The 12,559-nt window shown below is 41.3% G+C and overlaps 1 protein-coding gene across 1 annotated transcript; it reads left to right on the plus strand.

The window, feature by feature from the left end:
- The first annotated feature begins 5,062 nt into the window (after positions 1-5,062).
- On the plus strand, positions 5,063-12,069 carry tcea2 (transcription elongation factor A (SII), 2). Its single transcript, XM_079360218.1, has 10 exons — positions 5,063-5,413; positions 7,395-7,457; positions 7,956-8,061; positions 8,608-8,695; positions 8,791-8,963; positions 9,541-9,599; positions 10,351-10,503; positions 10,667-10,813; positions 10,992-11,063; positions 11,708-12,069. The coding sequence occupies exons 1-10, from the start codon at positions 5,345-5,347 to the stop codon at positions 11,714-11,716; spliced, it is 939 nt and encodes a 312-aa protein (XP_079216344.1). The 5' UTR covers positions 5,063-5,344; the 3' UTR covers positions 11,717-12,069.
- The last annotated feature ends 490 nt before the right edge of the window (positions 12,070-12,559 follow it).

Here is a 12,559-nt window from a genome sequence, read left to right on the forward strand (position 1 = left end):
GGGGTGTGAGAGTAAAGCGTGTGGGAGTGGGTCTGCCAATGCCTTCCCACACAAACACACACATCATAAAACACATACATTAGGGACAGACACACATCCACAGCGCAGCAGCAGACCAGTGGACCTGCTGTGACCTGGTCGAGAGGAAACCACACACACACACACACACACACACACTCCAGTCTTCATTTATAGAGGCAAATCATTTCACAATTAGAGAAGATTGGATGAAGAGCTTAAGGGACTGTCTGAAATGTTTTATGTGGAGTTGAACTCAAACTGTGACGGACAGCGACACGCTGCGCCCCCCCCCCCCCGAATGTACGGAGCCGTTTCATCACATGAAATGATCCATGTGAGAAAAAGCTAGAGGACACAATTTCCAGCAGCTCTGGAGTCTGGAGGGTCAGGCTTCTGGATTCAGACGTCTGTAAGACGTCAGCTGTCACGTCCACCGAGAGGAGAGCTGGAAAAAACTACATCTACCGTCACGTCTCAGATGTGATTGAGTCTTTAACTTGTCTATCAAGCTTCATATCCAGCGACTGAGAAGTTAAAGTAGCGGTCTGTGTTGCTGCGACTTCTCAATGCCTTGAAGGAAGAATCTAAATCTACAATGAGGATTTCTTCTTTCGCTTCAGAAAAGGGTTTAATTCATTTTAAGTCAGGAGTTTTACTTTCATGTTGTTTTACTCTTAAAGCGCTCTATTAGAATCCGTTTTTCATTCCTCACACACGTCCTCTGCGTCTGGCTGCTTCTTGTTTGAATGCCGACCCCTCATTGGTTCCCCTGCAGGGTGGAGAGCATCTGGACGTGTGCCGAACCTGTGCCACCCGGGATCGACTGCCTCATTCTCCGTCCCCCAGTATGACGACATCATCATCACCTCGTTTCTGACTTCCTGTCTCCTGGTGTGGTCGCCTGGCTGGAATGTTGGCAGCTGGCTGGGAAACAAACAAACACACACACACGCACACACACACACACACACACACACACACACACACACAAGCAGATCTGCGTCCACACTCTCAGTTAAACGCAGGGAAGGTCAAAGGTCATTTGATACATTATGATTAAAGATGAGCTGCACGTAAGCAGTTTGTCGGGTCGAGAGCAGCTCACACGATCTCATGAGATGTGAATATGAAAAGTTTAGATAACGCAAAAAAAAAGCACTTGGGTGGAAAATTCACACATTTTTGGAAAAGCTCAGGGTACATTACACTTTCACTCGTGTGACACAAATTTTACAGAAGGCCGTTTCTCACGCTGCACTTCATAAAGTTTTTTATTGTACGATCAACGTGAGCGTCTCTCGACCTGGTGACGAAGACAACCAGATGTTCATCAAACGTCAAGAAACATTCTTCATCTTCATTCTTTAATTTTCTCTTTTTAATGTGAAGAAGAAAAAAGAACCGTGTTTGAAAATAAATCTGGCGAAGTATCCGTCTCAAACATGTGTCGCCTGTTTTCAATGTTTTCCAATAATCACATCCTGTCGGCAGACTCGTCTCTCCACATGCCTGACTAACAACTTCATGGCGCTGATTTGTTGTACAGTAACTATTCAAGATGTTGCCTCACATCCAGCGCTCTCCTGATGTAACTCATCGAGTGTTGCTGTCGGTCGGTTTGATTTCGACGTCCTCTTCACTGGAATTTCAAAAACAGCTAAAATCTAATTTCCTTAAAAACCTCTGCACATCTCATCAGTCGTTGTACGTGAGATAAATCAAAGGTAGCCGTCTTACTCATTTATGGTGAAAACAAGCTGCTTTCTGACGAAGCTCCGACACACTCATTTACCATCAGAGAGGAAGACGGAGCTGGCTCAACACAATACTTGGCCCGCTCTCTGAAGGAAATAAGAATAGCTTCATCCATCCAACCAAGAGGAAACTTCCTGTCTGAGGTCACAACGAGCAGTGCGCTCCATAGATCTAGGAGAAGTAGAAAGGACACTTCCTGGGTCGACATCAGCAGCGTCAGATCAAGGTGAGTGGGCTTTTCCTGCTTCAGACGGTCCAGAGCGGAGACTCCAAGGATCCATGTCGAGCGGAGAAACACTTCCTGGCGTCAGAGGTGACTTCGAATGAGTCCACAGGTCACGAGGAAGAGGGCATTTCCTGAGTCCAGCTTCTGATAGCAGGTTTTATTGATCCGATACAAACAGAACAAATACTTCATGGGTACATAGATCTAGAGCGGGCAGAATGAACAGTTCCTGCTGTCAGAGGTTAATACAAAGATCAAGGTCAGAGGGCGTGTCGCGTTAACTTCTGAGCATGTGCACAATCAACGTGAGGCTGCTGCCATGCTTTAGTGCACGAGCACTTAGAAGCTCCGAGCTTTAGAGTAAAAAGACAAACACTGACTTGTTTTATTGAAGGTCTTTTCTCTTTTTGGTTTTTTTGTATCGAACAAAAGGATGGAACATTTTCTGACCTTGAATAAGCTAACAAAATTAAATCTTAAATAAAATCTAAGAAGAACACAGATGTTTTGCTTTTGGAGCCATGTGGGTTTTTTGTCGTCTATGCGTGTGTCTGTTGAATTTCAACTTCATTCTGACTTTTCAAATGTTGTCACATAACAGATTGTATCTTGATAAATCATTAACCACGACTTCAACTTGTTTCTGGTATGAACGTTTGTGATTACTTAAGTGTTTCAAGTCATTCTCTAATGATGTCAAGCTGCTTCAGTATTCAGAGAGGAAGAATAAAACTGTTTTTGCGACTTTTTAATTTTAACTTATTGGACATTTTGCAATATCAAGACCTCTTTTCTGTCCTGAAACTTTTCCTGCACTTAATCTGAAAACCTCAAACATCCCTCTGAAGGTCTGTCCTGAGGCTTGGACTGCAGCAAAGACAAGTCTCCATCTACAAACGTCTAAAAGTTTAATGAACCAACACAAAAATGACCGGACAAGTACAAACAGACAGAAATATTTGAGTTTTTTAACAGCCAATTCAGTGTCTGTCATATCGTGTGACTTCGTGTGTGGTTTTAATAAAATACTTCACTTTGCATGAAGTCCTCCCAAGGTCCTTAAATCAAAGGGTCCTCACAAAGACAGCTGTATAAGTGTACACACACACACACACACACACACACACACACACACACACACACACACACACACACACACACACACACACACACACACACACACACACACACACACACACACACACACACACACACACACACACACACACACACACACACACACACACACACACACACACACACACACACACACACACACACACACACACACACACACACACACACACACACACACACACACACACACACACACACACACACACACACACACACACCTCACTCAGCGGCTGCTGATGTCGCTGCCAGCTCCGCTCTCGCTCCTCAACTGGAAGAAGATCTTGGCTGAGGACATCAAGCAGCAACAAATTCATGAGACCAAGAAACAAAAAGAGATGAATCTCCAAGAAATGTTTACTCGCCAGGAATGCAGAGAGAGGAGTCTGATTTAAATTTGGGGGGGGGGGGAGAGGACCACTATGTGAACTTAAGCTGGAAGGCAACTGAAATATGTGCTTTACTTCTCTGTAAGTGAAAAGCAAAGAGAACGACAAAGCCAAAGAAGAGTTTGCAATCAAAAGAAAATGTTTCTGAGAGAAACACACAAGGCGGTTATAACTCAATAAATAACTCAATAAATCTCAGGCTGCCTGCAACGCAACACTGTGCAAAAATGCATTCTGTAAATCAAAATAATAATAAAAGGACAGTTGTATTTGTTTTTGCTCGGTGTTGACACAAGTCAGCACCTTCTGGATGCATCCTTCGCTCACAGCATCTACATCCTGCCCGGGTGTGACCTCTTCATAAAGGTCGACACAGAGGCCTGATGGCTCGACCTCGTCTTCTTCAAACTATTAACTCACGCTCTGTTTAAATTACTTGAATCAATTATTTTTGTATGAAAGAAATTGATATTACATGAACTATATTCATGGATCCTGCAGAATTATAAAATGTTTTAAGTTTTTTTTTTGTTAGATTTTATAATTTCTTGATTTAAGTGTTCACCGTTTAAACCTTTTTACTGAGGTTTTTAAAAAGTGCTTGATATTTTAGGTGGAGGGATATTTAACTTTTTTTAAAGATGGAAAAAAGTTTGAAAAAATACATGTAAATGAGATAAATCTCTGCATAGCAAATACATAAATCAGCACTAGAAGTAAGAGTAGGCCACTGTATCCTAACTGTGAGGGGTTCATTTCATTGTGTGTCCATCCTTTTACTTCCATCTCAGTCTCAGGTGCCTTCCACGTGGTCAATGAAAAAGTTGAGCTTTTATTTCACCTGCAGGCTTCAAAATTAAACTTGCACTCAAGCCTGTATGCAGAGCTTCTTTTTTTAAAGTAAACAAAATTTCTGTCCAAAAACAACAACTGGGAAACATTTAACACTCCTGCAGCTGAAACCAAGGACGTCAAAAACAGACCAACAGCGACATCTAGAGGAAAAACGAAGGTAGTGGATGCAGGAGAAACATATAGTTGATTCATGACATGGAAAATAGAAGTTTTACTCTAAAATAAAAGTCGTGGTTTATTTAAAAAATAAAAATAAAAAATAAAAATGGGTCGACAACGAATTAGGCTCAAACTTCAAAGCTTTTAAACGTAACTTACAGTTAGTCAACAAAGCAAATTAATATGAATTCGCTTTAAACATGAATAAAAAAAGCTGTGCAATTAAATTTAACACATCTTAAATTAAACACTGCAGCAAAACCTGAGTGCAAGCAAAGACGAGAGATCTGCAGACATGCAGAGTAACATTTAAATCAGCTGTAGTTTTACAATGATGCTGCTGCTACCAGTCTTTAACGTGCCCATCTATTGGCTAACTAATACATGCGTCATGTGACGAACGCATCACTTTGATTCCTGCTTAATGATGCAGATACTTCATCTGCTGTTCATCCAATCACAGACCTCATTCAAAAGAAAATAAAATGAAACGAGCTCATTGTTGTAAATGAAGCAGTATTGTTCTTTCCTGTCTGTGTGAGGCCTGCTTCTTTAAGGCTCACTGAAAACTTCTGCTCAAGTTTCTGAATTGGGCCAGAACTGAAAAAAAAACAAAAAAACTACAACTCCCAGCGTCCCACATTGTCACACAATAACAAACGAGAGGCAGGCAGCAGCTGGGAGAGAGACAGAGTGCGTAAAGAGGAGGAAAGAGAGGCAGACGGGGAGAGTTTTTCTTCCACATCAATGGAGCTTTTCCCCGCTGCAGAGGAGGACAACTGACGGAGACATATCCGCTCAAACAATGGCCCAGAACCAGGAAGTGGAGCGCATCGCCAAAAAGCTGGATAAAATGGTGCACAAGAAGAACACGGTGAGTTGCAAAAAAAAAAAAAAAAACCAGCCGCCGCATCCGCTGGAAAGCACGCGATCAGGTGATGAGCCGAGCTCTACCTTTAACTGCGGAGAGAGGGAACATTCTGGAAGCGCGCGGACTGTGTTTTTCCTGTGCTCAGTGGATTCAGCACGCTGATAACTTCTCACAACAAGACTGAAGCTTCTGTTTTCTGTTTTAGTGGGAAAAGTTTGTCCGTGAATCTCTGCAGCCATTGGTCAAAAGGCCTCCAATTAAAACACCCGCACCTTGAATCAATTAACCTGTCGAGTCACGTGGCTGTATTTATGGCCGTTTCTATAGTTAAATTAAATCCTGTTTTTATTTTATTTAAATGAAAAATCAACGACTTTCAGCGTGTCACTTATTAAAACAGTCCCACGTTATTTAAAAATCTGACACTTCCGCAAACTTTTAAAGCAAGTCATGACATACACGTCAATGTTCAATTTGTGCCCAGGAAAATTCTGTTTAATTGTCCATGTTGTGAAATCACAGTCAACGTGAAAGCTAAATGATTATGGAGCATGCATAAGAAAAAAAAAGAGCCTGCTGCAGTTCTGTTTATAAGCTGATTAAGTTTGACCTTCATGCAAATTTAATTGAACAGCTGCCTACCTGCAGCTCTGAAATGTTTTGGCCCCTAAATGCAGTCTGTGCTGAGACAGATAAATGATGTTTCCTCTTGAAATATCTTCTTTTATTCGACCTTTGTCCCCTGAATAAATCCAGAACATGAATAATATGATGACAGGTTTATTCAAGATGTTTCTTAATTTGAGGATTTTCAGTATATACAGTATGTATGGTGGCCTGTAAGTTCATATGCTCAGCAACAGCTGGAACAACAACATTTAGAGAAATGTGCAGCATATTCAGATATTCATCGATGCAAATTTAAATAAACATCCAAAACAAATGCTGCTTCAAATGAAACAAATAGGCGGCAAAAAGCACAAAAAAAACAACAACTTTATTTACATCAAACATGCTGCAAACACATTAATCAAATTAAGCTGTGTGTGTTCCAGCTCTTACCTGTCACTGTAGGCTATATGCAGGCTACCAAACTGTATGTACGTTGCATATTGAATCCTGATTGGCTAAAACTTAAACTTAAATAAGTCTTTACTTTTTGAATATTATGAATAGTTGGATAACTATCTTGTGCTTGTGTGGACGCAGGGTCTCTGTACTTTTCCCTTTTTATTTATTGCTTTTTTTAAAAATATATTTTGAGGACCTTTCACTGTGACTGATTGACAGAATCACCTCACCTCCTTGTTTTCCTCTCCTCTCCTTTCATCCTTGTCTCTGTGCTGCTTATGTGGCAGTGTGGGAGCTCGTCCAGCTTTTTTCCCCCTGAAGGACTTTCTGCATTGTCACAGAAAGCATACGTTCCCCCCCCCCCCTTCGTCTTCCTTCTCTTTCCTCGGCCTTTTGTTTTGTTTGCATTTTATACGCTCCCACATTTCAATCACTATCATCACTATGAAGGATCATTTCATTCTGCATCTCCTTCACAACCCTTTTCTCTTTCTAAGATTTCTGTGCAACAGCTGCTGCAAAAATCATTCAGTCCAGGAAGTTAGTACAGCTGGTGCACATGTTGAATTTGCTCAAAGAAAGAAATGTGTGGCGTTGCTGTGGACACATCTGTCCTCCTTAAATGACGAATGAATGATGAAACTCTCTCTGTAACCTTTAGTGGACGTGTCATGGTGGTCTTGGGGCGTCTGGGTGACAGCTGTGGGTTGGAACCAGGGCAGGAAACATTCAACACAAAACGTCACCTTGATTTTATTGTTTAGGTGAATAATGTCCACTGAAACAAATCCCTCAACCTTGAATCGTCTCCGTTTCTTTCATGGACACACGATTAAAAAGGGACAGCTGCTGATTCCCTGACTGATGTTTGACTGCATTCATTGAATAAGAATCTTTATTGTTGTCTCTGCAGGACGGAGCTCTGGACCTGCTCAGGGAACTGAAGAACATCAAGATGTCTTTGGAGACCCTGCAGGTAGTTAATACCCCTTCATGTAATGCAACAGGTCAAATCTGTTTTCCTTATAGTAAGCTTTACTCACACATTAGTAAAAGGAGGAGTTAAACTTTTGGCCAGGAAGGATTTCTAAACTATGCTAGAAGCTAACCTGCTCAAAAAGCATTATAACGATCATCAGTGAGTTAAATCGATTTATACATCAATAATAAGCATTACACAAAAAGTCAGGACATTTGTGTTTGGTAGGTTATTTTATGTTTACGTGATGATAAAAAAAGTCAATGTGTTTATCCGACTAAAACGACCATTTTAAAATAAATGTTAGTCCATCTGAAATCAAACTAATTAGACTAACACATGATGCAGATGGGGAATGACTCAGATTTTCTTGCAGAGACACGTCTGAGTTTAAACTCCACATGTCCTATATGTGCTCTCACATGGTGTGACAGAACAGGTGCTGTGTTAGTAGTGTTTCTCTCTCCTTCTCCGTGTTTGTGTGTGTGTCTGTAGTCGACCAGAGTTGGGATGTCGGTGAACGCGGTGAGAAAACAGAGCTCAGATGAAGAAGTTCAGAATCTGGCAAAAACTCTCATCAAGTCCTGGAAGAAGCTGCTGGGTCAGTGTTGGGTGTGTGCTCCACTTTAAGTCTCTGTCTGAGGTCCAGAGTAAAGTGTTGAGTGAGTGTAGACAAAACTAAAGACATATAAGTGTTTTTGTTTGTTTATTTGTTGTCATTGTTTGCTGTGTTGGCTCTGATGCTACAGCTCACAGTTAGCTTCGGTACGGCTAAGAAACTCTGCTGCTTCCTTTTCAAATAAGCAAATAAATTACGTCAAAACTTTTCATGCTTTTATAAATAATTTTGATTTAAAGGCAGGGTTGGAAATTTCCACAAACTAGCATGATTTTGAAAGTTGCATTCCCTCCGTGCTCTGTCTTCACCCCCCCTCCCCCCCTCCCATCCCCCCCTCCCATCTGTGCTAAATATTAAGAACTGGATCTGAAGGAAATGACCAACTCTGCCTCGACGTGTGTCCTCCTTTTAGTATTTATCTTTGAATGTGATCCTCCTCTACAAGTTTCCTCTGAACATGTTAAGAAAAGTAGTTTCCATAAAGTAATGAGCCAGAAGTGGATTTCTGTGTTTTCTCTGGACCTGCAGACGGTTCGGAGGAGAAGGAAAAGAAGAAGGAAGGCTCTCCAGTGAGGTCATCATCGACCTCTAAGGACTCTGGCAGCAGCGAGAAAAGGTCAAAAATGATGATCTCACCACTTCACCTGTCTAAGAGTCTCTCGTGTTTAGTGCATTTTCTGCTGTTCTTATACTCACTTTTATCCTCCTCAGCAGTAAGAAGTCCGATGACTCCCCGACCACCCCAACAACACCCAGCAGCCCCAGCAGCCCCACCCCGCAGACCCTCCCTCCTCGCATCACCTCCTTCCCCCCAGCGCCCGTCACCACCGACAGCGTGAGGAACAAGTGTCGAGAGCTGCTGGTGGCAGCGCTGCAGACGGATGGTGAGGAGAAAACAAAGTCAGGAACAGTCCGATCATGAATATGGAAAGACTGTCTGTGTGTGTGCTGTAATACTCAGTTTGAACACAAGGGGCTGTAGTGCAGCACGACTCGCTCACGTCTTTATCTCATCTTTACAAGACAGGGAGCGATACAAATCCACAGGAGAGAAAAGAGTCTGAGAAGTAACAGATTATTTACTTTTGTTGCTTTTTTATATTATATATAATAAAAAAAATTTATATATATAAAAAAATTTTTTAAATTATTTTATATTATATATATTTTTTATATTTATATATATATTTTTTTCTTTTTTTTTTGTTGATTTTATTATTTTGTTGTCTTCACATGTTCGAAATAAAGCATTAATATTAAATAAATAAAATAAATAGTTTAGTTTGATTTCCTATCAGGACTTCTGCAGAATATACTGAGAAGATATTTAAATGCTGAACAGAGATAAGAAGGGATCCTTTGCTCTTCTTTGTTCCTGATGTTATTTGACTTGTTTTAAGTTCATGTGTATGAAACGTTTACTGCACAAGAAGCTAACATTTAAATGTCTGTGTTTTATAGATGACCACAAGACCATCGGAGTGGACTGTGAGCACCTGGCAGCAAACATTGAAGAGGATATCCTTTGAGTTCAAACAGACTGAGTGGATGACACGTGAATGACAGATGTGGGCGTGTGCCACTTCGTAAGATAAACAACTTAGCTCTGCTGTTTGACTGTGTGAGGGCCATGCTGGTCCGTCTGTCTGTTCAGCATTTCCTCCGCCTCATTTCCATCAATGAGGGTTTCTGTGTAAAGTTCAGCAGCTCAACAGACTCCTCCTCCTCCAAGGTAAATATGGACTTAAATAAGTTGCAGCAGGTGAGAGTGAAGTCAACTTTATTTATGAGATAATCCTTTATTCATCTCACAAACAGAGAATTTTATAATGTTACAGCAGCAAAGCAGAAGATAAATCACAAAGTGCAAAATTAAAATAAATAAAAATGTTAAAAAAATAACAGCCATGGCGGACAGCAAGTTTGGCACAATACATTTCATCCAAACATCATAAAGGAACATAAAAGCAAGTTTAAAAATAAGTTAAAAAACTAAACGATAGTCAAAGTTGTGGTGAACACGACTGTTGGGATAAAGTGTTGGCAGCAGATCTTCTATTTAAAGGAAGTTTACTCCGAAGTGTTGGAGCTGCAAAAGAAAAGGTTTGAAGAGTGAACCCTCAGCCACGTTCAGACTGAAGCAGGCGAGTCGTTTCACCACATGAACTTTAGTAACCTGGATCAAAGGGATGCTTCAGACAAACTTGAAGGTTAACAAACACTGCGGAGTGTTTTGTGTTTTTTCTCCTTGACTGCTCTTCGTCCCCACAGATCTACCAGGAGTTGAAAGCGACAGATATGAAATATAAAACTCGTCTACGGAGCAGAATCTCCAACCTGAAGGACCAGAAGAATCCCGACCTGCGGCGAAACGTCCTCTGTGGGAACATCTCGGCCAAACGCATCGCCTGCATGAGCGCCGAGGTCAGCCGCGCAGACGTTAGCGCCCATCGGGTTACACGACGTCAAAACATTATTTGAGTCCCATGTTTTCGAACGCAGTCGGAGGAGATGCACTGTCTTTGAGACGTGTGTGTGTGTGTGTGTGTGTGTGTGTGTGTGTGTGTGTGTGTGTGTGTGCGTGCAGGAGATGGCGAGTGCAGAGCTGAAGCAGATCAGAGAAGCTCTGACTAAAGAGTCCATCAGAGAGCACCAGCTGTCCAAGGTGGGAGGAAGTGAGACCGACATGTTCATCTGCAACAAGTGTCACGGAAAGAGCTGCACGTACACACAGGTACACACACACACACACACACACACACACACACACACACACACACGACACTCTGTGTTGTTAGAACTCCTCTTTATAGACTGGCACAGGAGTGAGAGCAGGAAGTGAGTTAGCATTTTAGCGCCGCACCTCTTCAGTGTGTGCTAACTGTGTGTTGCGTGTGATTTTGGTGTTTCAGGTTCAGACTCGCAGCGCTGATGAGCCCATGACCACCTTTGTGCTGTGTAACAGCTGTGGGAACCGCTGGAAGGTGAATGAACCAGACAACTTCTTACAGAACTACAAATCTGAACAACTCGATCAAATCAACAAATCAACAGACGTTCTGCATCATAAACCAACACACATCTATTGTTCCCACTCCCTGAAAGAAACGGACAATAATGTACATTATTACTACGCAACAAAAAAATTACAATAATGAAAAGAAAATAATAATAATTGAGAATAATAATAAAAAAAGAAAAAAGAAATTGTTGCAATAAATAAAATAAAATACAAATTAAAGAAAAAGAAAAAGTGGAAGTGTCAGTAACAACATGTCGCCACAAGATGGCAGCAGACACTTAAGAGTCTTGCCTCCCCCCCCCCCCCCCCCCCCCCACACACACACACACACACACACACTTTCTTGTTTACATGTCATACCTTCTGGATGTCCTTTTCACCTCCTCTCCCTCTCTCCGCATCGGCTCCTGTTGTTTGTCCCGCCCCCCCTCCCTTCTCTCGCCGCAGGCTCTAGGTCAAGGTGAAGCGACTCATTTGTTCCTGAGTGTGGGGAAAGTGTTTGCTTTGCACTTTAAGAAAGGTGTTTGAAAGGCTCTGACATCCTAAAGAAACACAGACTTGTCTTTAGAAGTTTTAACCTTTTGAATGTTTCTCTGTTTGTTTCAGTTCTGTTGAAGAAGACGAGCGTGGACATGTTCTGTGATGAAGCAGAGACACTAAAGTGATGTGAATGCAGATTTAAAAAGATGAATTTAGTTTTCTTTATTTTGTATAATTTCTATATATATATATTTAAATATATATCTAAAAAAGGAACAAAGCTGTAATATACACTAGATCATGTTGTCTATTGGTTTGATTTGTTTTCTATGGAGCACTTAGAGACTTTCTTTCTTCTGCTAGATGAAGCTTGATTGAACTCACATTAAGGCCTTGTGAAAACAGTGATGTGCCTTTCTTTGCCATGTTGTGCTGACACATATTTTGCCCTTAACAAACCTATTAAAGTTCTTCTTGGATTAAGAACACATGGCTGTGGGTTTTTCTCTTTTTGCCCCTCTGCTCTGTTTTTGGTTTTTGCACTCGACAGCTTTTTTTTCACAAATCTGTGGAAAGATTAAGAGGTTTGTTCAAAATGAGTTTTCCCGTGTGAGAAACAGAATGAAGCGTTGTTGAGCTTCATTCTGATCAAATTGTGTCGTTTGCGGCGACCTGGCGACCTGCGCGCTGTCATTGGCTGAGGGAAACACACACACCATAAACGTCCCAGGTCAACCGGAACGAACCAAAACATGACAACAGCGGCCTCGACCATCACAGTGTCAGTGTGGACGTGTGACCTGCGGAGGGAAAGAGCTTCGAGGAGTCAGAAGACTAGAACACAAATCTACAAAATCAAGTCTATTTAACATTGCTTTACATGTTTTAAATGTTTTTTTTTTAGGTAGTTAAATTATATATGAAACCCAAAAGAATCCCGACTTCATAAAATCTGATGTTGACGATATTGATTTATTA

Source organism: Symphodus melops (assembly GCF_947650265.1).
Source record: "Symphodus melops genome assembly, chromosome: 13".
NCBI classification, from domain to species: Eukaryota; Metazoa; Chordata; class Actinopteri; order Labriformes; family Labridae; genus Symphodus; species Symphodus melops.

Coding starts and splice junctions, on each gene's coding strand:
- tcea2 (XM_079360218.1), top strand. CDS start 5,345: ATGGCCCAGAACCAGGAAGTGGAGCGCATCGCCAAAAAGCTGGATAAA. Junction 7,458..7,955: donor TGTCTTTGGAGACCCTGCAG/GTAGTTAATACC, acceptor GTGTGTCTGTAG/TCGACCAGAGTTGGGATGTC. Junction 10,814..10,991: donor AGAGCTGCACGTACACACAG/GTACACACACAC, acceptor TTGGTGTTTCAG/GTTCAGACTCGCAGCGCTGA.